General features: G+C 48.2%; 1 protein-coding gene across 1 annotated transcript; it reads left to right on the forward strand.

Annotated features, from left to right (window-relative positions):
* Positions 1-3083: 3083 nt before the first annotated feature.
* On the forward strand, positions 3084-25836 carry ACBD3 (acyl-CoA binding domain containing 3). The gene is made up of 8 exons (XM_083175537.1): positions 3084-3374; positions 16328-16469; positions 18935-19075; positions 19871-20029; positions 20699-20873; positions 22104-22305; positions 22391-22675; positions 23940-25836. Exons 1-8 carry the CDS (start codon positions 3155-3157, stop codon positions 24149-24151), a joined length of 1536 nt encoding a protein of 511 aa, XP_083031663.1. The 5' UTR covers positions 3084-3154; the 3' UTR covers positions 24152-25836.
* The last annotated feature ends 1416 nt before the right edge of the window (positions 25837-27252 follow it).

The raw sequence follows: 27252 nt of genomic DNA on the forward strand, positions 1-27252 counted from the left end.
GCTCGCCACGCTTCGGGCTCGGTGGCTCGCTGCGCTCGCCACACTATTCTATTCTCAACTTCACGCCGACGTGGATAGTGGGGGTATGAAAAGGTCGTAGGACGCGTACCGCCGCCCCTCGCTGGCTCGCTGCGCTCGCCACGCTTCGGGTTGACGTTGATAGTGGGGGTGGTGCACTATGAAAAATGGCATTTGGGGGCATTTCACTACTTTAATACACATTTCAATGCATTCTGATGCATTTCAGTGCAAAATCGGGTGCCATCGCATCGCATCGGATGCCATCGTATGGCATCCGATGCGATCGAATACGATTTTTTAGCTAAAATGGCTCAAAAATCGGTAAAACATCGTATCGCATCGATGGCATACGATGCCATGCGATGTTTTACCGATTTTTCACCATTTTTGCTCAAAAATCGGTACAACATCGTATCGCATCGTATGACATCCTATGCCACTACATATGGCATACGATGTTATCCGATGTTTTACCGATTTTTCACCATTTTTGCTCAAAATCGGTAAAACATCGTATCGCATCGTATGACATCGTATGCCACTACATATGGCATACGATGTTATCCGATGTTTTACCGATTTTTTACCATTTTTGCTCAAAAATCGGTAAAACATTGTATCGCATCGTATGACATCGTATGCCACTACATATGGCATACGATGTTATGCGATGGCATACGATGTTATGCGATGGCATACGATTTTTGAGCTAAAATAGTCAAAAATCGGTAAAACATCGAATCGCATCGTATGCCATCGTATGCCACATGCGATGCGATGCGATGCGATTTTTAGCATACGATCTGCATACGATGCAGGTCGTGGGAGCCGTGATACTCCACAAGTACCTTTTTGGGTTCTGATTTTTTGTTAAAAAAGCATAAAAACTGCTAAAATCGCAGAATTTTGGTTTTTATTTTTTGCTCCTACGCTATATTAACCTCAATAACATTCATTTCCACTCATTTCCAGTCTATTCTGAACAGCTCACACCTTTTTTTAGGGCAAAAGGTTGCACCGAGGTAGCTGGATAACTATGATAAGCCACACAAGTGTGCGGCACAAACACTAGACTGATATGGCACACTTAGCATCCCCTCTAGGCTGATACTGCACACCTAGCATCACCCCTGGACTGATATGGCACGCTTAGCATCACCCCTGGACTGACATGGCACAGGTAGCATCACCCCTGGACTGATATGGCACAGGTAGCATCACCCCTGGACTGATACGGCACATTTAGCATCACCCCTGGACTGATATGGCACACTTAGCATCCCCCCTAGTCTGATATGGCACACCTAGCATCCCCCCTAGTCTGATACAGCACACCTAGCATCACCCCTGGACTGATATGGCACGCTTAGCATCACCCCTGGACTAATACTACTAATACTAATAAATAAATAAATAAATAAATAAATAAATAAATAATACAGCACACTTGGCAGGACCCCATGAATTATACGGCAGACTTGGCTCACCCCAGGAATTATTTGGGAGACTTGGCTCGCCCCTGGACTGATATGGCACACTTGGCAGCACCCCATGAATTATACGGCAGACTTGCTTACCCCAGGAATTATACGGCACAGATGGTGGCACCCCTGACCTGATACAGCACACATGGAATTATACGGCACAGATGGCGGCATGGAATTATACGGCACAGATGGCGGCACCCCTGGACTGATACGGCACACATGGCGGCAGGCATGGAATTATACGGCAGACAAATTCCTGCAGTAAAAATAAAAATGTGTATTCTTTTAATTATAAAAAAGAGCAGCACACCTTACTTAGCAACACCCCATGAATTATACAGCACTCTTGGCTCACCCCTGGACTACAGCGCATTTAACAGCCCTTGCAGTAAACAAACAAAAAAACAACTTATTTTTATTTTCATTAAAAAAATGGCAGCTTCCCTGGTCTGATATGGGACACATGGGGCACCCCTTGAATTATACGGCACATATGCGGGCACCCCAGGAATGATACAGGACACATGGGGGCACCCCTGGACAAATACAGCACACATGTGGGCACCCCTGGACAAATACAGCACACATGTGGGCACCCCTGGATGGATACAGTACACATGCGGGCACCCTGGACTGATGCAGCACACATGCGGGCACCCTGGACTGATGCAGCACACATGCGGGCACCCTGGACTTATACTGTGCACTGGCAGCAGTCATTTAAATTTGCTTAATTAAAATAATGTAGCCCCCTCTGTAGCACTAGCAGCATCCCCCTATGCATAAATCATTCCCCCCCCCCCCCCCAACATTTCATCCCCCCAGCATGTTTCCCCAGCAGCTCAGCTCAGCAGACACCACGGACACATCAGTGCTGTCTGAAATCACCAGCCTGTTTGAAAATGGCGCCGACCGCCGGGAACTATATATCCCCAGGTCTCGCGAGAATCCGACAGCGGGAAGATGACGTCCGGCCTCGGATCAGGTAAGTCCGTGGGGGTTCGGATCTCTAGGATCCGAACCCGCTCATCTCTAATAAAAACCAGATTCAATTATCTTCTAGAAGGTGCTAAATAAATAAGTAGTAATCGGTTGCTATGGGCAACATCCCATCTTCAATAGAACTCTCATCTGGAGTTATCCTCTGGTATGTCAAATGTTTGGAATGTGTGGTTTTGTCTCCCTCTGCTGGTGAATATGGGGAACAATGCTCAAGTACATTGCGATGTGATGGTAACATGAAATAATATAGGCCTTGTAGATATTAGCGTGCTCCCTACAGGTTACCTATAATTACCATGGAGATTATAAACCCTCTGTGACCAATAGTATCCTTATCACTGACAAAAGGGCTGATTATGTCTACATATTTATTATTACTATACCCTCACTGTGAGGATACGGGAACGCGCAGGGCGCTCCCGGCACCGCCTGACAGGCAAGCTCCCCTCAGAGCAGGACGCTCGGCGCGCGCCCCGCCGGCTCCAGCCTCCCACCGCACATGCGCTCTGAGGTTGTCTCGCTGGCGGCGCGCCTCCCGCTCCCAGCGCATGCGGAGTGGGGATGGTCTTGCTGGCGGCGCTAGCGTGCGCGCCCCCGTGCAGGAGCCGGAAGTCGGGACGTGGCCGGCGCTGTTCGGGGGGAGGATGGCGGCCGTGAGCAGCGCAGAGCGCTTGGAGGTCTCTATAGACGGGATGACGCTGACCCCGGACCCCGAGGAGCCTGCGGCCGGGGATTCCAGGCCGGTGGGAGGCGATCAGAGGCCGGAGCCGCCGGCAGAGGACGAGGCGGACTCCCTGAGCATGGAGCAGCGTTGGGGCTTCAGCCTGGAGGAGCTCTATGGGCTGGCGCTCAAGTTCTTTAAAGGTACCGGACTCCTCTGTGTCAGTGGGCCAGGGAGACATCCCCGGGGGCTTGGGATCCAAGGAACCTTCTCCAGTGGTACAATGAGTTTACTGTGGTGGCCCAGATAGGCTTCCCGGGGGTTGGTGCCTCAGGGTAGCTTTCACAGGGCGAGTTGCTTTCCTGGTAGCCCAAGGAGGCTTCCCCATGGTCCAGTAGCCCGGAAGGCTTTCACAGGGTCCGTACCACTAGATGTCTATCTTGGTGGCACAGGGTGGTTTCCCTCAGCAGCCAGTGGTCCATGGAGGCTTTCACAGGGTCAGTGTCCAGAGAGGATGCACTGCTGGCATGTGTCAGAGATTGCTTGAGCATGTGTATGATAATGTGTGATCTGTGCTGATCTATTGCATTCACCAATGTGGTAACCATGGTAGTCTAACCTGGTGTCTATAGGAGAATGCACGGCTGGTTGATGTCCCAGACAAGCCTTCCTGTTGACACCAAGAACGTAACAGCCTTATGTTCTGTCCTCTCCCCCACATATGTATTTGGCCCCTTCTGGGATGCACCCACCATTGTCCTACACCTCTATGTCCCCTTTACTACAGTCATATGTTGGACATACATCATGATGACGACTTCACTTGGAAATGTCACATTTATCCCCCTTGAGCCCCCTCCTTTTGCATGGAACCAATCCAGCAAATCAGCTGGTGCGATGCACATGGGACCTGCTGTCATTCACCTGCAATTATGGCTGTTTTCCTGCGAGTGATCAAATTGCATGTGAATCGCCCTAGTGTATGAGGGCCATGCGGAATCACATGGTGTATGCTTTCTATGTTACCACTATACTACATTCTGTACTATTGGGTACGTTATATAGGTGGTTATTCTGTACTATGGGGCATTCTGTTACCACTGGAGGTGTAAACTGGAAGTATTAGAATGCGAGTTGATGAGGTTTAAGACTAAAGGCCGATACGCACTGGACGATACACACTCACGGCTTGGCAGTGAGCGCTGACGCGGGGTGGATCGCCGTCCATTCCCACGAAAATCACTTGGACAGGTGAAAATCTCTCAGTGTGTATGCACCTTAACTGTCTAGGCCCCAGGAAGTATAAAACGGCTGAGTAGGATTTACTGACAATTAAAATACCGAAATGGCCGGCACTTATACCGGCAGGGTGTAAATACCGATGGTCAAAATCCTGACAGGTACATAATGCCGACACTCAATATACCGACATGATCATAATGCCGAACATGCTTGATGACATGATTGTAATGCTCGCCATGCTTTGGGCACGGTGCCTCGCAGCACTTGCCATGCTTAATGCATAGTGCCTTGCTGCGCTCTCCATGAATCGCATGGTGCCTCTCTGCACTCTCCATGCTTTAGGGACGGTGCCTATCTGCACTCTCCATGCTTTAGGCACGGTGCCTCGCTGCACTCTCCATGCTTTGGGCACGGTGCATCGCTGCGATCACTACACTTCAGAGACAGTGCCTTGCTGCGCTCTCCATGCTTTGGGCATGGTGGCTCGCTGCGCTTTCCATGCTTTGGGCACGGTGCCTCGCTGCGCTCTCCATGCTTTGGGCACGGTGCCTCTCTAAATGCTTCAGGCATGGTTTCTGGCTTTGCTCAGCGCACTTCTATTTTCCCTCTATGCCCCTTGGGATGAACAAGTCGTTATTTTGTGAAAAAAGTCATGAAAAACTGTATTGGCCATTATTTGTGTCATTATTTTGGCTGTCGGCATTGTGCATCATCGGTGTTGACTGTCGGTACTTGGACTGTTGGGGTTCTGTTCCTGACAGCATTTTGTCCATCAGCATCTGGTTGGATTCCGTCAATCGGTATTTTGTCCGTTGGCAAATGCATCCCGTATTGAGCGTATGGAATGGGCCAGAGAGCCACCTGTCCTTTGTGTTGTGTGTGTGCCGTTAGCATTTATGACAGTAACCGCCTGTGTGTCATTCCCAGCGCACGCTTCCTCATGCCTCACATTCTCCAGCACATCAGGAAGCTGAGCAGTGACATCTCCTGCCTGCAGTGCTTGTGCCCCGTCACAGCTTCCTATCAAGTTGACCCCTCATTCCGTAGTGTGAGCCATTAATACTGTGTGTCTTTGGACTGTTAATGAGGTTTGTGCATCGTTACCCTAGCTACAGCCTTATTGTCTATACAGTCAGTCCAGGATCACATGGGTCACCTGCAATATAAATGCATCTGACAGTTTTATGCCTGTTATAAGGTGATGTCTGCGAATGCAGAGTAATCAGAATAAAGGCTGCAGATTCACACTCTGTAGATTTATGATGGTAGCCGTATGGCCTAGGTCTGCCTGTCATCCGCTGAGCCTTCGCCTGCTGCCCCGGCTCCTTCCTGCTTTCCTGACAGAGGTTTCTGTTAAAGCTGTAGTGCGAGTTTCATATACTGTACCTGCTGATGTTCTTACACATAGACGTTTGTCCCTGACTGATCACTCAGCGCTGACACATCGCTGTGTGCTGCGCGATCTAGCATCGCTCAGTAAAATCTCCCCATGTGTAGGCCCCTTAAGGGCCCTTTTAAAAGGTTGGCAGCCGCCCGTTTGACCCTTTCAGTGTACCAGGTTGCCCATTACCGCTGTACATTTGCAGCTTCGTGTATCGCTCACTGAGTATTTGCTTTTCCCACGAGTATGCTCTATAAACCCTTTAGCAGTACATGAGATATTATTGCTGCTATCAGTATGGTATCTTATCAGTTAGTATTGTGCGGTTGCCCTGTAGATCTGGTGTATAAGTGTCCAGTGTTTGGGGAACTCTTCTCCTCTCTGCTACCATGTAATCCATCTTCATCATAACAGCGTCAGGAGCCCGGACAGTTCGGAGACCTGCGGTCCGCGGTATCTTTAGTGGAAACTGTCAGCCGCGATAAGATCACTGGACAGAGCCGTTATAGGCTGCGCACAAGTCACCCCGCGTCTTATCAGCTGTGATAACGCAGGCGGACGTCCTGCTCGCTGAACAAACAGCGAAAGCTGATGGCTACAGTAACTTGTGACCATCAGGCAGCTTGTCAGTAGCATACGAGCTGTCCTGTACTCATCAGCACAGTGTTGTACAGCGCAGCGACTGGGAGCCCTCCTAACTGTTATACAGCGCAGGATCTCAGGGCTCAATGCTATCCAGTCAGCTCCTATTGTTTCCACAGAAAGCAAAGGTCCGATTGGTGGGATCTTTTAAGTAATGAGGGGTAGATTTATCATCGGGTCCCTAACGTTCCTTAATAATGCACTTTATCGTGGTGAAGCAGCTCTGCAATTTGCCCTAATGTATGAAGAGTGGAGTACGTTATGGGACTGCGTTATTCCCTGCTGACGGGGATACGCTGCCTCCCACAACGTATCGTGCGCTCCCGTCCGGCTGTGTTATCTGCGCAGGCACCGGTTTCCATGACATGTGATGTGTCAAAGGCGCATGAACAGATTTCCATGTTCGGCGCCGCTCCTGGTTTCCGGCGCCGGGTAATGTTCGTCCGGGATGATGTATACCCGGCACATGCGCTGATTTAATTTCAAGACGCCGGAGACCAGGAAGCAGGAGGAGCAATAGTATGGAGACCCGCCGCGCCTTTCTGGCGAAGAGGAGAAAAGACCAGGAGCGCGCGGCCACTAGGAAGCATAATAAATACGGTATGGGGCCACTAACGTATGTGCGCTATGTCGCCTGACCAGCATCGATGCTCGCTAAACACCCGCATCGCGGGTGTCATAGATCAGGGGAAGCAATATCCCCTGCAATATAACACACGGGGATAGCGCATATTCCCCTGATCGACCTTTTAATAAATCTACCCCTGAATTACATATAATATATTCTTACTAATATAGTAATGTGATGAGAACGCTGGGAGAGGTGGTGTGTGTGTGTGTGTGCGCGCGTGTGTGTGTGTGTGTGTGTGTGTGTGTGTGTGTGTGTGTGTGTGTGTGTGTGTGTGTGTGTGTGTGTGTGTGTGGACCTCTCCTGGGGTATGGTCTTGTCCCCCGCAGACCACCTCATCACAGCGCAATAAATGGATCAGAGGCTGCGGAGATGCAGGAGCTTGCAGAGTAGGTGGTTGGGGCAGAGATGAGCACACACCTATCAGAGGAGAGGGCCTTGGGCGTAATTCAGGTTGGTTTGCAAAAGCAAACTCCTTCCTTAATGGATAAAACCATGTGCACTGCAGGTGGGGCAGATGTAACATCTTCATAGAGAGTGACATTTGGGGGAGTTATTTTGTTTCTGTGCAGGGTAAATACTGGCTGCTTTATTCTTACACTGCAATATAGGTATCCGTTTGTACACACCTCACCTAAAGCGAACACTCTGCACATGTTACATCTGCCCCACCTGCAGAGCAGCATGGTTTTGTCCATCTGCAAACCAAATGTGCTTTGCAAGTGAACCAGAATCAGGCCTATTATCTGTTTCCAGAGGAGAAGAGAAATCTCCCACAATCCCTTATTGGGTCGTTAGTACTGCATACAATATATCGTATTGGGTCCTTTTGCAAACAATATGGAGATCCGACAGATCTCTTCTGCTGGCGATGCGACTCGCAGGCATCCAATGCGATGTACTCGGAACCCCAAAATCAAACCTGCTGTCAATTACATGCGATTTGGATGCTTGAATGCTCCAATCACACAAAAAATGACCAAATCGCAAGTACGTCGCTCTAGAGCAGCGGTTCTAAAACCGTGGCTCCGGACCCCAAAGTGGGTCCCGACCTTCTCAGCATGGGGTCGCGACTCCATGTTGCTGACCATCAGGCTGATGACTTTTCTTATCCCAGTCAGTGATTCAAGGAGTCCGAACAATCTGTTGAGTTGTCAGTTATTTAGACTCCTCCCATCACTCTGTGCCTCCACAGTGCTGCCATGTATGTGCTGTCTGCTGACTACACATGTGATGTGATGGGTTATGGTATATCAGACTCCTCCCATCACTCTGTGCCTCCACAATGCTGCCATGTATGTGCTGCCTGCTGACTACACATGTGATGTGATGACCTTCTGCAGGACCTCGCTGGGGTCCTGTAATTATTGTTATTGTCTGATGAGGTCCCAGAGCAAAATAGTTTGAGGACCCCTGCACTAGTGGATGGGCATCAAGAATGAATGATGCATTTCGGTCCGGGCCATTCTAGAGGCAATGCTCACTGTGGCTTTTTGCACCTAGTGTAATGTAAAGGCACAGGAACTCCCTGCATAAATAAATTGTGCAGTTGGGTATATGTCCCTTCCTCAGTGAGTGCTGATTGTGAGCACAAACGCCCATGATGGATTATTTTCCATGTTCTAGTCATCGCCCTCACTGTGTACAGTCCATGGTGCGTAGTAACAGCCCCTCAAGTGCTGCGATAAGGAATCCCATCATCTATTACGGAGTATTCAGCATGTAGCTCTCCGGCCGTGGAACTACACATCCCAGCATTCTCTGCCACAGTCTTTGCATGCCCTAATAGCCAAACATTGCCAGGGCATCCTGGGATATGTAGTTGCACAGCAGCTGGAGGTCTGCATGTTCAATACCCCTCGTCTATTATATTAATTTAAAATGTGCAATCTTTCCAGACACTGCCGGATCTATTGAAGGAGCTGGTCTGTAAAAGTGCCAGAGGATTGTGGCCACTGGGTGCACACAGACACACTCGCAGCAGAGTGTGGTCTAATCATGTGACTCGATCACATGACCCTCTGTCACAGGACATGACCTCTTAGATTTTTCTTGTAGGGAAAGGAGGGCGGAGGGGTAACGTTTTACTTTTCCTAATTATAGAGATGACCTATAGTAATTCAACTACCAAAAATTAAAATACATGAAGGAGTTGCACCCATGTTGATTGGAATTATTATTTTATGTTTCCTGATTATCCTTAATTAAAATAACAACCCAAAGCCTTTATTTTCAGCATTATCATCTTTTAGTTATTTGGCGCCACAAGGGATCCGCAGCGCCCAAGTGTAGACTGCATGAACAAATAAGCAAAGCAGTGACTTAAACCTGAATACAATAAAGTACAGGGTACATAACCATAGCTGGATCAGCAGGGGACACTGAAAGGGTGACAGAAAACCACAGGATTTGGTGCCATCAAAGAATGGTTTAACCCTTTGAGTGCCGAGTAAATTTGTCAAAATAGGTGTGAAAATTACCCAGCAAACCTTTTTGTTCATCATAATGAACTGTAATATTACCTTATATATGAAATATAATCTTTTGGGTTTTTTTTCAAAACTTTTTTTTATTTGAATTATATAATATGATGGGGCAGCTGTATTAAGCCTGGAGAAAGAGATAAAGTAGAGATAATGCACCAGCCAATGAACTGTGTTTGAAAACGACAGTTGGGAGTTGATTGGCTGGTGCTTTATCTCTAGTTTATCTCTTCCCCAGACTTAATCCATCTGCCCCAATGTGAGCGACGCTGGTATTTTAGTGGATATTTTTCAGATCTCAGAGAGAGGAGGGAAAAAGGCCCTGCTCGTGAGAGCTTACATTCTAATATAATGTGCCTTTTCACTTATTGGGGGAAATTTATTAAGATGTGTATTCTACTTCAAATGTGATGTTGCTATGGGCAACCAATCAGAATCTACTTCTTATATATTTAGCACCCTCTAGAACAGGGCTGGGCAACACCGGCCCTCCAGATGTTGATGAACTACACATCCCAGGATGCTTTGCATTAGTTTTTCTATGTGGCCATGCTGAAACTGATGCAAGGCATGCTGGGAGGTGTAGTTCATCAACATCTGGAGGGCCGGTGTTGCCCAGCCCGGCTCTAGAAGATAGTACACTGGATCGGATTGGTTGCCCAGAGCAACATCACATGTGAAGTAGAATACACATCTTCGTAAATTTCCCCCAATGTCTCAGTATTTTTGGATTGTTCTTCATCCTATACATTTGCAGTGAGGGTAGATGCGACTTCTGACGCCGGTCAGCAGGTACAGTCGTTTGCCCGTGATGAATAAGTCCCCAGAGAGCTGGAGAGACGTCACAATTTTGTCTGCGCGGTCGGATGTAGCAATAATTCACCCCAAGCTCCGGAGAATTACCTGGCAAACACAACAGCGTACAGCCTGTGCACCTCGCTGGGTCATTAGTACGTTCCCTACCTTCTGAGTAAGGATTAATGGTCCCTGCTGCTGACTACAACGTTCCTTACACCACCTGATAAATGGACAGATTTGTGCTCCTTGCGTATCAGCAGGCAAGTCGGCCATGTTTCATTGGCGGACAGCTGTGTGTGTGACTGCTTGCATTTAGACTGGGTGGGCAATAATGTGTCTCCATGGTATGTTATAGGGAAACATGAAACGCTGCCAGCCTGCAGCCTGTTGCCATGACCTCGTGTCTCCAGGGAGCGGCCATTTTGTTGGAGTGCTACATGCCTGAAGTGAGCTCGGAGCTAGCTAGTCAGTTGTACATTGCTGCTTACACTTCACTGCAACATTTGCCCCTGGTTTCCTAAGGCAGACATTGGAAACTTGCAGAGGAAAGCATGACTCATGTTATGTGCTGTACAGCCCAGCTGAGGGACATGCGTGTCCCATCTCTGGCTCATGGTATACAGCATGGGTCTAAGCCAGGTCACATTGGCCGCTGGCGTCATCCCTGTGGCCATGCCAGGTGCTCAGGGGGGACGCTTGATGAGCACATCTCACAGGCTGGGACTGTACATAGGATAAAGTGCTGTGGTGCCAGTTAGGGGTCATTGCTTTATAGAAGTTCATTGTTTGTGAGCAGGCAGAAAACCGACTAACATTGTGCAGGTCTGTATAGAGGCACGGATGGGACACACGTTACAGATGTTACACTGCAGACAGGTGTACACAGCAATTCTTCTAGAATAGATCTTTGTGGCCCCAGAAAACATATCTCACACACATTATATAATATGGATGTGGGGCAGACCGGCACTCACCCTATTTGTGCAGCGATGCCCCGGTGCCTGCTTGAACAATGGGAATAGAGCTTTGGGTGGTGGAGGCACTCAGAGGCTGGTCACTAGTATCAACAACGTCTTTACTGAATGAACAAGTGCATGGGTAATGCCAATGTTTCGGGGTACTTGGACCCCTTTGTCAAAGTGCAGAACCTTGACAAAGAGGTCCGAGTAGAATGGCTGTCGTTGCCTTTGCCATAGATGGAAATAGTGCAACTGGCCATCAATAGTGTCATACTATGCAACGGATGACCGTCAATGTTTTTAACTATGGATGGTCATCTATTTTCTTTGACTGATTGGCATGCGGGCCAATTAAAACACAGGGGTGTCAGGGGCAGGGGTGTCAGCTACAGATAGAGCCATCCTCATCTAGCCCTTTAATAGGATTAAGTGAGCCAGAGCTGTTGGATTTAATCCTCTGCTAATCCCCTACTGCAGGGGTTCCCAATCTTTTTAGAATCACGGCACCCCTAGCCCCCCAAAAATACATATAAAATGAAGTAGATTGTGTTTATATGTGCTTTTTAGGGTCAGTTATGTAGTAAAGGGCAGGATTTGCTTCTGATTGTACATATTTTATGATTGGCAGCCACCAGCACTGGTTTTGTCCAGAAATAATTGACGTGTGTGTGTGTATCTTACACACGTGTGTATTCCGACATGCAGAGATACGTATATGTGGCTGGCTTGTGTGTTTATGTGTGTATATCTTACACACGTGTGTATTCTGACATGCAAGGATATGTATATGTGGCTGGCTTGTGTGTTTATGCGTGTATATCTTACACACGTGTGTATTCCGACATGCAGAGATACGTATATGTGGCTGGCTTGTGTGTTTATGTGTGTATATCTTACACACGTGTGTATTCCGACATGCAAGGATATGTATATGTGGCTGGCTTGTGTGTTTATGTGTGTATATCTTACACACGTGTGTATTCCGACATGCAAGGATATGTATATGTGGCTGGCTTGTGTGTTTATGCGTGTATATCTTACACACGTGTGTATTCCGACATGCAGAGATACGTATATGTGGCTGGCTTGTGTGTTTATGTGTGTATATCTTACACACGTGTGTATTCCGACATGCAAGGATATGTATATGTGGCTGGCTTGTGTGTTTATGTGTGTATATCTTACACACGTGTGTATTCCGACATGCAAGGATATGTATATGTGGCTGGCTTGTGTGTTTATGCGTGTATATCTTACACACGTGTGTATTCCGACATGCAGAGATACGGATATGTGGCTGGCTTGTGTGTTTATGCGTGTATATCTCACACACGTGTGTATTCCGACATGCAGAGATACGTATATGTGGCTGGCTTGTGTGTTTTATGCGTGTATATGTTACACACGTGTGTATTCCGACATGCAGAGATCCGTATATGTGGCTGGCTTGTGTGTTTATGTGTGTATATCTCACACACGTGTGTATTCCGACATGCGGAGATACGGATATGTGGCTGGCTTGTGTGTGTGTGTGTGTGTGTCGCATGACAGTGGAACTTGGAGCCTTTGTGTTTTGGGACACTGCATCTGGCCTCCTCCATCTTGGCTGCCCATTAAGCTGTCTCGCATGACTGCTGGCATTACAGGAATCCGCCATGGGGTATGGAATCCCTAATGAGTACAGAGCCAGGTCTTTGTTACAGTCTGTTCCGCAGTAACCATTAAATGCTTTTAGCTGGGGACTCCGGCCAGGCCGTGGTCGCCGGCGGCCTCCTGAGATCACGTGTGATATCCGTATATCTCTGATGGGATCCGTTCTGCATGGCATGTGTCCCATGTCACAGGTGTGACAGCAGCTCATGTCGCCTTATGTTACAGCTATTGGGACGCTTATATATGTGCTGAGTGTTGTGTCACTGGGGTGCTGGGGCTATCTCAGCGGTCTGGGAACCGTCCTATATAAAGACCCTACATAGATCTGCTCTGTATGCCGCACTCCTGCATTGTTGCTGCAGTCTTGGGCTGAATGATCGCACAGTGGAAACATTTTCTGTGTCGGAATAGAAGGAACGGCTGACACATTGCAGCCAGTATCTGCCTGGGATATGGTCACTAGGTGCATCCTATTTAGGTCGACATGCATTAGGTTGACCACTGAAGGTCAACAGGGCTTATGTCGACACAGAAATAGGTTGACATGGTCAACAGGGATGGAAGGTTAACACAAGCATGTCAACAATGGGATGGTCGACAGTCGAAAGGTCGACATGAGTTTTTCTTGGGTTTTTTGAGCCGACATGTGCCGACAGGCGGTATTTCATGCCCTACCATCCACTACGGCGTGGTGGGAGAAGAAAACATTGTGGCGAGCGCAGCAAGCGAAACGGTACACTTTGATGGTGTCCATGTTGACTTAAGTTGACATTCGGGCCCAAAAAAATTTGAAAAACGCATGTCGACCTAATGCTCGTGTCGACCATCCAACCCTGTGGACCTGCGTCATGTGTCGACCTTCAGTGGTAGACCCAATGCATATGGACCTAATATGGTTGGGGCAATGACCTGTACCCATCCGCACGGCATCTAGGCACCTGTCACTGGCCGTTCAGTCCTATATTTGAACCACTTAGAAGTGAATTTAATTGCATCAAAAACAATATTACGGCGTGTACATGAAATGTCCAGAGAATGTGTGAGATTCTTACAGATACTTACTGGGCGAGTTTGAGCTGAAAGCCGCCCAGTGTGTATGGCCCGGCCATGAAGCGCTGCAGCGCACTCCTGCATCATTGCCAAGAAAGCAGCTCATCTGCTGGTATTACCAGCAGATGAGCGGCTTTGTGGACGGCTCTGCATAGCGCTGCGCTATGCAAAGCCGCTTCCCCTTCTGACGGCGCAGGGCAAGGGGAAAGCTGCTCAGTGTGTATGCACTGTGCGGCTTTCCCCCCAGCGATGACAGCGGTCATCGCTATCCATACACGCTGGGCGTAGTCGCCTAGTGTGTATGGACCTTTACAGCACACAGCGTTTACTCTACATATGGAACACAACAGGCAGTGTAAAAAAGTTCCCTGCCTGGGGAGTGGCTCTCTTGCTTCTAGCACTGGTCTGGTCTGCATATCAGTGCTAAAATACAGACCGCACTGTGCTAGAAGCACCACAGCAAGTGTGGTGAGGATAATCTTGGGGTGAGCGAGTATTGTGGAGTGCACTTTGCCCTGTCCGTGTGTCACAGTCATTCTGACATGACCTCGGAGTCACTAGTGGTCAGGTACTGGAACGCCCATCCGTCGGCGACTAGGACATTTACACTGATCTCATTGCCTGCTCGGTATATACTGTGCTGCCTGGTCAGGGTATATGCATTACCTTACCACATACTATAACCAGCGAGGCGGCTGGTTATATTATGTGATCATTTATTAGAGCCCTGCAATTATTTCATGTTGAAATAATAACTTTGATTGCATTGTTCAAATGTAAAGATCTAATCTATTTAATATACTAAGCGATGACTGAGCTGAGCAAGGCACATGAACGAAGTGAAGTGCTTCTATATACCCGTCCGCAGGGCTCCTCCGCCTTACTGCCGCACGCAGACAGTGAGTGACTGACAGGCTTGTAGACATGTATCGTGGGGATTCAAGTGAAGGGCCAGAACCATTGCTGAACCAACCAATCACAATACTGCTTCATCAGATACCGTCTTGTCTCCTCTTTGGCTATTAGTCCTTTTTGTTCCTACTTACCAATAAATAGATGGATAATGCCTCTTGAATTTAATGTAACCATTAATTCCCAACCCTTACCCTCTCCAGGCCAGGAATCGCGCCCACCCCCCCCCCCCCCCCCCCCCCGCCGTCCTTCCTGCAGAAGATACACACCGTGTGCTGCCTGGGGGAGGGGGGGGGGGTCAACTAGTGACGAATCTGAGGCACGAGGTGCTGTGTACCTCACGCCTCCGCAATGTCTCTTGCTCGCACTGTGACAGAACTAGACCAGCCTCTTTGTACATAACTGTCAGTTACAGCAGATCATTGCTTCCCTTCTGGTTGGCGAGGGCAGATACGGTGGCATGGACCATGTTATGGGCACTGCAGAACCACGCCACGGGCAGAACGCTGCTCTCTGTCCCGCAGGCTTGGCGGCTCATTGAGTATATGTGAATAAACTCCAGAAAATCAGTATTGTGAACATTTGCTGCAGACATCAATAGCTGATTGATTTAGCTGTAACTGAGCCGCTGGTAAACCTGAGGCCATGAGATCTGCAGCGGAGGCAGAAAGCTGTGAGTGCTCCGTGTATTGTATAGAGGGGCTCATCTCCCCAGGGTCCTTGTGCCGTCACATTACCTGCAATGTGCAGCCAGCTGATTCCTGCGAGCGAAGATGTCAGAGGATCCGGTGGGGATCAGCCCGAGACTGGAATTCATGTCACTGGCTGCACTAATTGTAGGAGATAAAGTGTCGCTCTGGAAACCCTGTAGTCTGCTTTCTCTTGTATTCATCCAGATAGCACATATTACAGGTCCTGCTATAGCCTTGCAGTCTGTGCTATATTCCCTGTGTATAGGACTGCGTGTATATCCGTGTATATCCTGTAAATAGGACGGTGCGGGGCATATGTACACCATATGAAGGAATGTGCAGTCAGGACATGTATGTAGTACGGGAATGGTGCATTGTATGTGATGCGCATGACTGTGTTGTGTCCCCACAGATAAGGATGGGAAGGCCATGTATGTAGGACTGTGCGGGCAGGCCATGTATGTAGTACAGGAATGGCGCATTGTATGTGATGCACATGGCAGTGTTGTGTCCCCACAGATAAGGACGGGCAGGCCATGTATGTAGTACTGGAATGGCACCGTATTATATGTGATGCACATGGCTGTGTTTTGTCCCCACAGATAAGGACGGGAAGGCCATGTACGTAGGACTGTGCGGGCAGGCCATGTATGTAGTATAGGAATGGCGCCGTATTTATTATATGTGATGCACATGACTGTGTTGTGTCCCCACAGATAAGGACGGGAAGGCCTTCCACCCAACATATGAAGAGAAGCTGAAGCTGGTGGCTCTGCACAAACAAGTTCTCCTTGGGCCGTACAACCCCGACACCTGCCCTGAAGTGGGGTTCTTTGATGTTCTGGGCAATGATCGGAGGTAACATAACATTTGTCACTCCTAATTCCCCCTTCCATGTAGCGTCACCTTCTGTAGGCCATTCCGCTGCAGCTGTATAACGGCTTCAATGATAATAATCAGCCACTTAATCTCTTATATATTTGGCTACATCTGTCACTTAGTGTGTCTGACTCTCTAACGCTGGGTGGAGCCTCTGACTCACATGACTGACTCACATGACAGAGAACCAGCCCAGTGAGCTCTCTGCCTCCCCATGTTACCCAGCAAAGACACAGCTACTCACCAGACACACCAGGTGAGCGCCCCCCCTCCCGCAATTCATGGCACCCCCCCTCCCGCGGTCGCCCCCCCCGCGCAATTCAGAGCAACCCTAGGATCAAATGGCGCATGCAAAACACTGACACCGCTATGGTCAACGATGAAAAAGGTTGACATGAGTTTTTGAAGATTTATTTTTCACTTTTTGAATGTTTTCATATTCATTCTCATGTGTCGACATGGACACCAATGAAGTGCAACACTTATGTCAACATTTACATGTGTTGATCTTTCTGTGTTGATTTTTTCTTGTGGCGATTAGCGACCCCCCCCCCCCCGCGCGCGACTCCCGCAATTCGCGGCCCCACCCCGTGACACCCCCCCCTCCTGCGATTCACTGCACCCCACGACCCCCCCCCCTCCCACGATTCGCGGTACCCCCCGCAACCCCCCCTACCGTGATTCCCCCCCCTCCTGTCATTGCGGCAACCCCCCGCGACCCACCCTCCCACGATTCACTGCAAACCCCCCGCGCCCCTCCCACGATTCGCGGCACCCACACCCCCCGCGACCCCCCCCTCCCGCAATTCACGGCATCCAACCACGACCCCTCCTCCCGTGATTTGCGGACACCCCCCCCGGGGATTCACGGCAACCCCAGGATTAAATGGCACATGCAAAACACTGACACGGCTATGGTTGACAATGAAAAAGGTTGACATGAGTTTTTGGAGATTTATTTTTCTTTTTTTTTGAATGTTTTCATATTCATTCTCATGTGTTGACATGGACACCAATGAAGTGCCACACTTATGTCAACAATTACATGTGTTGACCTTTCTGTGTTGATTTTTTTTCCAGTGACAACTATGCACGTCAACCTAGACATCATCAACCAATTCTTTGTATAATATATAACACCTGTTCTGTTTTACTGTAGGTGTTTTAAGTCAGATCTTTTGCTGCTACTATAACTGTTTATGTAAATGCATTCTGAATGACAGCAACATCCTACCATCCTTCTACAAGAATATATAACCAACTAGGTGATTCATTGCGCCCCGTGCCCCCTCCTGCAATTCACGGACCCCTTGCACAATTCACGCCCCCTCCCACGATTCACGTCACCCCCCGTGCACCCCCCTCGCGCAATTCACGCCCCCTCCCACGCTTTGCGGACCCTCTCCCGCGATTCGCGGACACCTGCGCCCCCTCCCTCCCGCGCCCCTCCCGCAATTCACGGCACCCCTAAGCCCCTCTTTAGTCCCCCGTATACTCACACACCCCTTTCACTACCCAGCTTCCTGCTCTCCTGAACCGTAACTTCCACCACTGGGGAGTCGCTGACGCTGTTTTGCCCATATGCCCCTATCATGCCTCATAGCCCAGCCTCCTGCTCTCATGCACCCTAACTCCCACCCAGTAGGAGGAGACACTGACTCAGGGCCACCATCCTGTACTCCTGTGCTGCCACGCTGGACCCTCACCCACTGGCAGAAGCTGCACAGTATCTCCCACCCTCCTCTTTAGTCCCCCTTATGCCCACACACCCCTATCACTACCCAGCCTCCTGTTTTCCTGTGTCGTGACCTCTGCCAGTGGGGAACCGCTGACTCAAAAACACCCTACTATACTATTGCACACACACACGAACACACACACCTAAACAACACGCACACACAGCCCCCCCCCACACCCACAAATGTCACTGTACCATACACACTATCAATGTACATCTTACTCTGTAACCGCTTTTTAATTAAACAAAACAATACACACCCCCTTCCACATCATATGATCTCTATTTAACACATTTCACCTATAACTCAAGTTGCAATACAGGCATCTTTCGTACAATTCTAACCATATTTCTCACAATACAAACAAATTAAGGGGGCGCAGCCCCTCACAACGGTGTGAAGAGCGCCCGTAGGGCGCGATGAATCACCTAGTGTGACAATATTAGACTACAGTCCGGACGCTCGGATTGGTTTTTGGTTTCCCACAATGCACCTGTTGCCTTGTTTCATCCGCAGTATCTGATTCCACATACAGAGTGTTCTCTAGATGTTTGATGAGATCCCAGCAATTGCTAGTGGACTATATGACCGAGATCCTGTGTGCATCCTGAGTGTGGCTGCTTTGTAGCACAATGTGACTCTGTGCCCAGGAATCATGGTGTCGGAGCTGTTACTGTATCCCGTTATCTATGTTTGTCTCCCCAGGAAAGAATGGGCTTCCCTGGGCAACCTGAGCAAGCAGGAAGCCATGACGGAGTTTGTCACCTTGTTAAACAGATGCTGCCACCTGTTCTCCACATACGTCACGTCCCATAAGATAGAGAAGGAGGAGCAGGAAAGAAAGCGGTAACTATTCCCCGGTCCAGTCCTATGTCTGTCCTTGACTGTCAACGTTCTGCCAGGTCCTCTCCCCTGCCCCTGTCCATGTCCTTCGCAGCTGGCTCCCTCCACTTGGGGAGCAGTAACCTCAGAGGCCTTTATAATGTAAGGTACTGGGACATGGGATACAGCAGTGGTCACTTCCTGTTATCATGGCCCTTAACCACGTAGTGTTGCCAGACCTCTCATCGTTACATATATATGCCGGTAGCTAACTCTTTCCAGAGCTACCGGCGTTCTTAATCCGACACCTCGACTTATGATTTCTAGAGGTCAATAAGAACTCGTTGGCAGATGCCGTAATCTCTCTGTTTACATCTAGTGCATCTCATGGATCTGCTCCAGAATATAATTCTCACGCTGTCTAGTAAACAGATAAAGCATTAAGTCGCAGTCTCTGTAGTAAATGAGCTGCAGGCTTCTGGCGAGAGGTGCAGATCTCAGGTCTCTACAATTACAACGCGCAGGAATAGAACCACTGGATGAACCTACCTCCTATTACACTGCAAGTTTTGTATCTCTGTGTCCAGTGACGTAGATGTAACGCCGGCACTGCTGCAAGGGGGGGTGTCTGCAGATTGTAGGAACCAGGAACACATTCGCTAATGAGCGGGCAGGATCTGGGACATCAGCCCTGCATTACTAACCTCTGCTCGTTATATGTTGCCATGTAATGCAGATTAAGCTGCTCATTAGCCCAGTGCCCCCTTTTCCTGGTCTGCTTTTCCAAGACGTGGTTGTTTTCATTCTCTGTCTTAACAGGAGAGAAGAGGAGGAACGCAGAAGGCGGGAAGAGGAGGAGCGGCAGCGCTTGCTGCGGGAAGAGGAGAAGCGGAGGAGAGAAGAGGAGGAGAGAATGAGGAGGGAGGAAGAGGAAAGGATGCGGGCGGAGGATGAACGCTTTCGTATGGAGCAGCAGAAGTAAGTACTCCTATCTCCGTGTAGTACATACCGCTGAATCCGTTCTAGAAATATGGTTGGTCATTGTTACCATGAGCTTGAGGAAAATCGGACCACCAAGTATCTGCACCGTGCCGTGTTCTTGGCAGGTAATAGGGCAATGGTTCCTAAACTGGAATACATGCACATGACCAGTGGTCAGACGACCACCAGTGGCACCCCCCTCCCCCCCTAAGTACCCTCTACACCTCGCTTGCCCTGCGGCCCAACCATAACTGTACCCGACGTACTCATGGATTTTGCCGTCAGCATTCTGGAGTTCCAGCGCTGTTATTGTGGCCGGCGGTCAATGGGATCCCCTCTCCTGGCATCCCGTATGGCGAAATGCTGACCACATCCTCCCAAACACACTACTTAGGCATACTGAACAGTCCTGGTGTTCAGGATATCCATGATAGAGCACAGATGGCTAAATCAAACTCACTGAAGTACTAAACATAGATGTCTGTGCTCAAGCATGGATAGTCCTAAAACCTGGACTGTTAAGGTGTGTTGAGGGCCAATTTTGGGAACCAGTGCCTTAGGGAAATTCTCTGCTGGTAGTAAGTGTTGGGGCCTGTGGTTTTGCTTTGGCCTGGATGCTGGAACGTGCCCAGCGGTAAATGTTATTCTGATGCTTTCTCCATACAGGCAGCAGATAATGGCCGCTCTGAACTCACAGACCGCGCTGCAGTTCCAGCAGTACGCAGCACAGCAGTATCCGGGAAACTTTGAGCAGCAGCAAATCCTGATCCGGCAACTGCAGGAGCAGCACTACCAGCAGTATATGCAGCAGCTGTACCAAGTGCAGCTGGCTCAGCAACAGGTACGGCTCTAGGCCCCAAGCTCAGCAACATGTAAGATTCTAGGGCCGGATTCAGGCCTGTTTGCAGATTGCCAAAACCATGCTACACTGTAGGTGGGGCAGATGTAACGTGCAGAGAGTGTTGCATTTGGGTAAGTTATTTTGTTTCTGTGCAGAGCAAATACTGGCTTCTTTATTCTTACACTGCAATTTAGATTTCAGTTTGCACACCCCACCCAAATCTAACTCTCTGCACATGTTACATCTGCCCCACCTGCCGCGCAGCATGGTTTTGTCAATCTGCAAAAATTGCAGCCTTGCTCACAGGTGTGAATCACATGCGTGTCCTCGCTAGCTCTGCAACATGTATGGCTGGCTCTAGACCCCAAGTGTGTGTCCTCAGTAGCAAATTTCCAGCGGTGGCATGTGTGCTGCACATCGAACCTGACACTATCAGTAGTGACTTGCTGCATGTTAGGACAGAACAGTGATAGTTCTGTACCTCATTAACATGGTGCCAGTGTGTACTGGGAGTCCCCTCTGGTGGGCATTCCATGCAATGTCAGAACGAATCCCCATCACTGCAGTGTGTACCCTGCTTAGGTTGTTTCTTTTTATAGCGAATATTCCATAGAGATTTGATATGTTCTAGGCTGTGGGGCTTACAATCTACACTCACACATACACTAGGCTTTTGGCAGGGACCAATTAACCACCTGGTATGTTTTTGGAGTGTTGGAGCAAGCAAGCGCGGGGAGCAAATTTACGCTCCATACATATAACCTCTTGGAATCGGAGCCAAGAACGCAGTTGAGACTTAAATACTAACCACTATGCTAACTGTGCCGTCCCAACATCCTTTACAGTGGTTTGCATTGTAAGCTGTACTTAGAAATCCTACCGTTAAAATATGATCTATACAACATTATACATAGACGTAAAGAGGGCAGATGTTCTGTAAGGGAGAGACTCTGGGCCAGATGCACTAAGCTTCAAAAGTGATAAAATGGAGAGTGATAAAAAACCAGCCAATCAGCTCCTACCTGCCATGTCACAGACTGTGTTTGAAAATGGTCAGGCAGAAGCTGATTGGTTGGTTATTTATCACTCTCCATTTAATCACTTTTGAAGCTTAGTGCATCCTGCCCTCTGAGAGAAGCCGGGTTTACTTGTATCATATACAGAGATATATAGATGGCCATTCTCATGTCTGTTTCCTATGTTTATAATATGTTATCTCTGCTCCCATAGGCCGCTTTGCAGAAGCAACAAGAATCGCTGTTGGCAGGAACAATCTCCCCCCTAAGCTCTCCCGCCAAGATGAATGTGGCAAGTGTTGCAGCCCCTGGCGAATGCCCCTCAGTCAATGGGCAGAGTCACCCTCACATAGACAGCACAGAGACGGAGCTGGAGACAGACCCCTTGGAAGACATACTCGAAAATGGACCCAAAGGTGCGTCACTGTGTAGACCAGTATATTACATTACAGGGAGGGGGACAGGAAGCGGCGGCCATTAACGTTTTGCTTCTGTTGGCAGAGTCCACGCCGGTGATCGCGGCGCCATCCATGTGGACCCGACCCCAGATAAAAGACTTCAAAGAGAAAATCCGCCAGGACGCGGACTCTGTGATCACGGTGGGAAGAGGGGAGGTGGTCACCGTCCGCGTTCCCACACACGAGGAGGGCTCATACCTTTTCTGGGAGTTTGCTACAGATAGTTTTGACATTGGTTTTGGGGTTTACTTTGAATGGACAGACTCCCCAAACACGGCTGTGAGTGTGCACGTCAGCGAGTCCAGCGAGGACGAGGAGGAAGACGAAGGTATGTGACACTGTAATCTATCTAGCTCTATGATCACTGTATCGGTGAGGCTGCGGCAAGATTCTGCATTGATGAATGTGTATAGCCCACTGATTAATGTATGTAGCCCCACATGGTCCTCCAGCTACCCCGGATCTTGTGTATAGCCCTGTGCGGTTCTCCAACTGCCTGGGATCTTGTGTATAGCCCTGTGTCGTCCTCCAGCTGCCCGAGATCGTGTGTTTAGCCCTGTGCTGTTCTCCACCTGTCCCGGATCTTTTGTATAGCCCTGTGGGGTTCTCCAGCTGCCCTGGATCTTGTGTATAGCCCTGTGCGGTCCTCCAGCTGCCGCGGATCTTGTGTATAGCCCTGTGTGGTCCTTCAGCTGCCTGGGGTCTTGTGTATAGCCCTGTGCGGTTCTCCAGCTGACCCGAATCTTGTGTATAGTCCAGTGTGGTTCTCCAGCCGCCCGGGATCTTGTGTATAGCCCTGTGTGGTCCTCCAGCTGCCCGGGATCTTGTGTATAGCCCTGTGTGGTCCTCCAGCTGCCCGGGATCTTGTGTATAGCCCTGTGCTGTCCTCCAGCTGCCCCGGATCTTGTGTATAGCCCTGTGCGTCCCTCCAGCTGCCCCAGATATTGTGTATAGCCCTGTGTGGTTCTCCAACTGCCCCTGATCTTGTGTATAGCCCCGTGCAGTTCTCCAGCTGCCCACGGATCTTGTGTATAGCCCCGTGCAGTTCTCCAGCTGCCCACGGATCTTGTGTATAGCCCCGTGCAGTTCTCCAGCAGCCCCATATCTTGTGTATAGCCCTGTGCAGTTCTCCAGCAGCCCCATATCTTGTGTATAGCCCTGTGCAGTTATCCAGTGATCCCGGATCTTGTGTATAGCCCTGTGTGGTCCTCCAGCTGCCCCGGATCTTGTGTATAGTCCTGTGCAGTTCTCCAGCTGTCCCATATCTTGTGTATAGCCCTGTGCGGTTCTCCAGCTGTCCCGGATCTTGCGTATAGCCCTGTGCAGTTCTTTAGCAGCCCCGGATAGAAACTATTTTCTCACCCGTTTTAGGGAAAACAATTGTCGCTATGTGGTAACGTAAGTATATGGTAACCTCCCTCTACCTAAAGATGTGTTTCCGAAATAATTACCTTTTGTGACACAATGTATTATCCTAATATTTCCCAATTTACATAACTATCTCAATGACTATAAACCGGGAATCTGCATATAATAGTAAAATAAGTAGGGTTAGAGATGATTTTTACTCTCCCTTTCCTTGCTTGGTACAGAGAACCCAAACAGTGAAGAGAAAGCCAAAAAGAACACCAACAAGCCTCACCTGGACGAGATTGTGCCGGTGTACAGACGGGATTGCCATGAAGAGGTCTATGCTGGCAGCCACCAGTACCCAGGCCGGGGCGTCTACCTGCTGAAATTTGACAACTCTTACTCTTTGTGGAGGTCGAAATCTGTGTACTACAGAGTGTACTATACTAGATAAAGGGGGCGGGGTCAGTGGGGTGGGGCTAGGGCAGAGAGTAGATCACGTTTCCGCCAGTGTTGTCTCCCCATGTGACGTCATCTTACTCGTGTGCGATGGCTGATGGCGCTTAATGCTTCACATGTTCAGCCGTCGGCCATGTGACCCTTTCCGTGTTACAATGCGCCGGCATTGGAGGGGTAAAAGTGGCCAGATCTGCCTGTACTCAGAACTTTTTGATTTACTCCTGTCTGGGTTTTTTAAATTCTATTTTCCCTGTGTGTGACGGACAATTCATTATCTACGGAGGATGAGGTGCATGGAAGCAAAGCGGCGTGACTGTCGCACAGTATCCTTTCTGTCTTTCCATAGTTCCTTCAGGCATCACAGCTACATAACTCCAGTCCCTTATTGTGTTAGTGACGGGGGCTCCTTGTACGTCCTCATCTGAAGTTTTGTTCCTGTCTTGGAGGCTCTGCTACTACAAGAGGTAAAATATCTTGGTGTGTCGCTGGAAATGGGGGGGGGGGGGGGTCTGCATCCTGTAGCTCTCACTGTATTTAGATTTCAGCTCTTTATTAATAGAATGCCACTAATTACAACCACAAGGTATGTCACAGCGCAGAGTACAACTTCTCTGCTGCATCGCTCTCAAGTACGAAAGTGGTCCTTGTTGGGTCTCCTCCCACTCCAACTATAATTCATTGCAAAGTATAAAACACAAATGTGCTGCATATAAGGTATTAGCAGTGGCTCTGTATAGCGCACGTCTGGTTTATACCAGCAGCTGCGGCTGTTTTGGGCTAGTACCATATATGCGATTTAGGCTCTGTGAAGTAAGCCCAGAGTTTATTTAAATTTATCATCTATTCTGACCAGTCTGAAACTTGTTTAGGTGCAAATGAAATGATCCGATATACTCTGACTTAACTCTGTAAATATTAAAAAGGGCTTATAATTGAGGACTGTATGTACATTTTAACCTAGGGTAAGACACCTTATCTGCCTGGTCATCTTGGCATAAGAGAACATTCCCCAAATAGATTGTTTTGGAACACCCCCCCACCCCACACCCATTGCGATTTGGTGAAAACTAGTGCAGAGGCAATGGCACAAAATGTTGCAGTAACCAACGGCAAACATTCAAGCACCATGACCTCTCTAGTCGGATACACAATGACAACAAATGTCTTCGTTTCTGGCAGTCACCCATGGAGCCGTTTCCATACCGTTGCCAGTCACCGTTTACTGCTCACGACGCTAGCCCATTGTCCTAGCTGCAAAAAGATCAAGGCAGCTAATTATTAATGATGTTTTGTTTTTTAATGGGACACTGAATAGTAGTAGAATGTGCCTGACCAATTAGGTTGTCCCTGTGGAAGACCACATGACCTGCATCCAATTGTGGGCCACCTTTCTTACCAGATAAATGCGGATGGTATGCAGCCCAGGCATATCCTATCCATTACTCCTTGTGACAGAATTCTGAATCTAGTCGGCAATCTGAACACCTGCACTAATGTAATAGATGTATTTAATAATTCTGGTTAGCCTTATGTTATTTTCTGTTAAGAGGATACTTCGTACTCCGGATGACATTTTATATGTATTGGTCTGATTTCCCGGTAAATGACATCATCCTATTTGCCTGAAATTAACCCTTTTTTTCCTGCTAGAGAACATGAACTTTCTCAGATAAAACTAACCCCCCCCACCACCACCCACTCACTTCTGGCACCAAATCTGACGCTTGGAATGACTGAACTTCTATTTATATATTTCTACAATGATCCCCTGCAGAGATTGCGGTGCAGTGTGTCTGATAGCGGTCTGGCAATTATGGGGTGAACTAGAAGTAGAGGTTTATTTTCTGTACTTTTTTTGTTCCAATTGTAGGGGATGTTTGCTGCATGGGTTTGTTAATACTTTTTTCGGGGAGTCACCTTTTAGAAAAGAAAATGCCCTAAAATATTATATATTCAATGTTATCGGTGAAACCTGGATGTTAAATGGAATTATATGCAAAAGTTAATTTAGGCCTAATCACCCTTGGAATTTTAAATGCACACCAAAATCGATGGACTCAGACGATACTATGTATTACAGAACTGGCTTGTTTTTTAAGGCAGAGGAGGTTTTTTTTGTGTGTGTGAAAACTTTATTTTATTGAGCAATCAGTAAAAAGCTGGTTCTGCTGGGACTTTTTTTTTTTTGGAATGGCTGAAGGATGCAAACCGGCTTCTAAAACCCATTGATTGGCCGTTTATTAAGGTGATCTTAGAAATGCACACTACCATATTGGACCATAGACATAACTGGCTCATTCCGGGACGCATATATAATGTAGAAAGACTTAAAGTTGGCATCTCTTTGTGGTCTGCTGGGTCAATTTCCACCTCTAGACCAACTCCGAATAAGAACACGGTGACGTCTGATAAAATCCAGCTGTTTTTTTAGATTATTTGAAGTTGATGTCAACGGTCCGGTCTATGAACGATCTGGATGCTTGGTGGGAATTAAATTCAAGTTATTACAGGTAATGGAGGCCAGCTGTTGGCTGTAACTAGCAAGTGACAGGTGACTTTAGTTCTGTACAGAATTGTTTTTCGGGACAGAAGATCACAGGACACTGGATGTAGATTGCAGAGGAAGAGCAGCAACGGTTACTGGTAGATCATTCTTCCCGATGTTTTCTCTCCGGCGATGACGCTAGTTCTGATCCTGGGACTTTCCTGTCTAACTGCCTTTTAGCTGTCCAGTAACGCAGTACAAGTGCAATTTAAAGGAAGAAAATCTCTTGGAATAATATATTTAATCGTAATTAAAAAAAAAAGAAAATGACAATTCTCTGTATATTTCCTATTTTTCATGTGTTTTGATATCTCATCCGTTTGTGTAATGTCTCACCATAAGGATGTCATACACTGTAAATTTAGTTCTTATAAATAATAAGTTTATCCTCATTAAAGACAGAATTTTCTCCTTTTATTTTAGTCATTTGTTGCATTTGTACAGTATTTACTAATGCGATTACACAGAACAGCTGCACGGTTCCGTATGTCGCCACCATAGGTAACTGCTGGCAATTATCAACCGTTCTTCCGACGAGATTGAACAGACCC

This window comes from Crinia signifera, chromosome 3 (genome assembly GCF_055691185.1).
Source record: "Crinia signifera chromosome 3, ASM5569118v1, whole genome shotgun sequence".
In the NCBI taxonomy this organism is placed as follows: domain Eukaryota; kingdom Metazoa; phylum Chordata; class Amphibia; order Anura; family Myobatrachidae; genus Crinia; species Crinia signifera.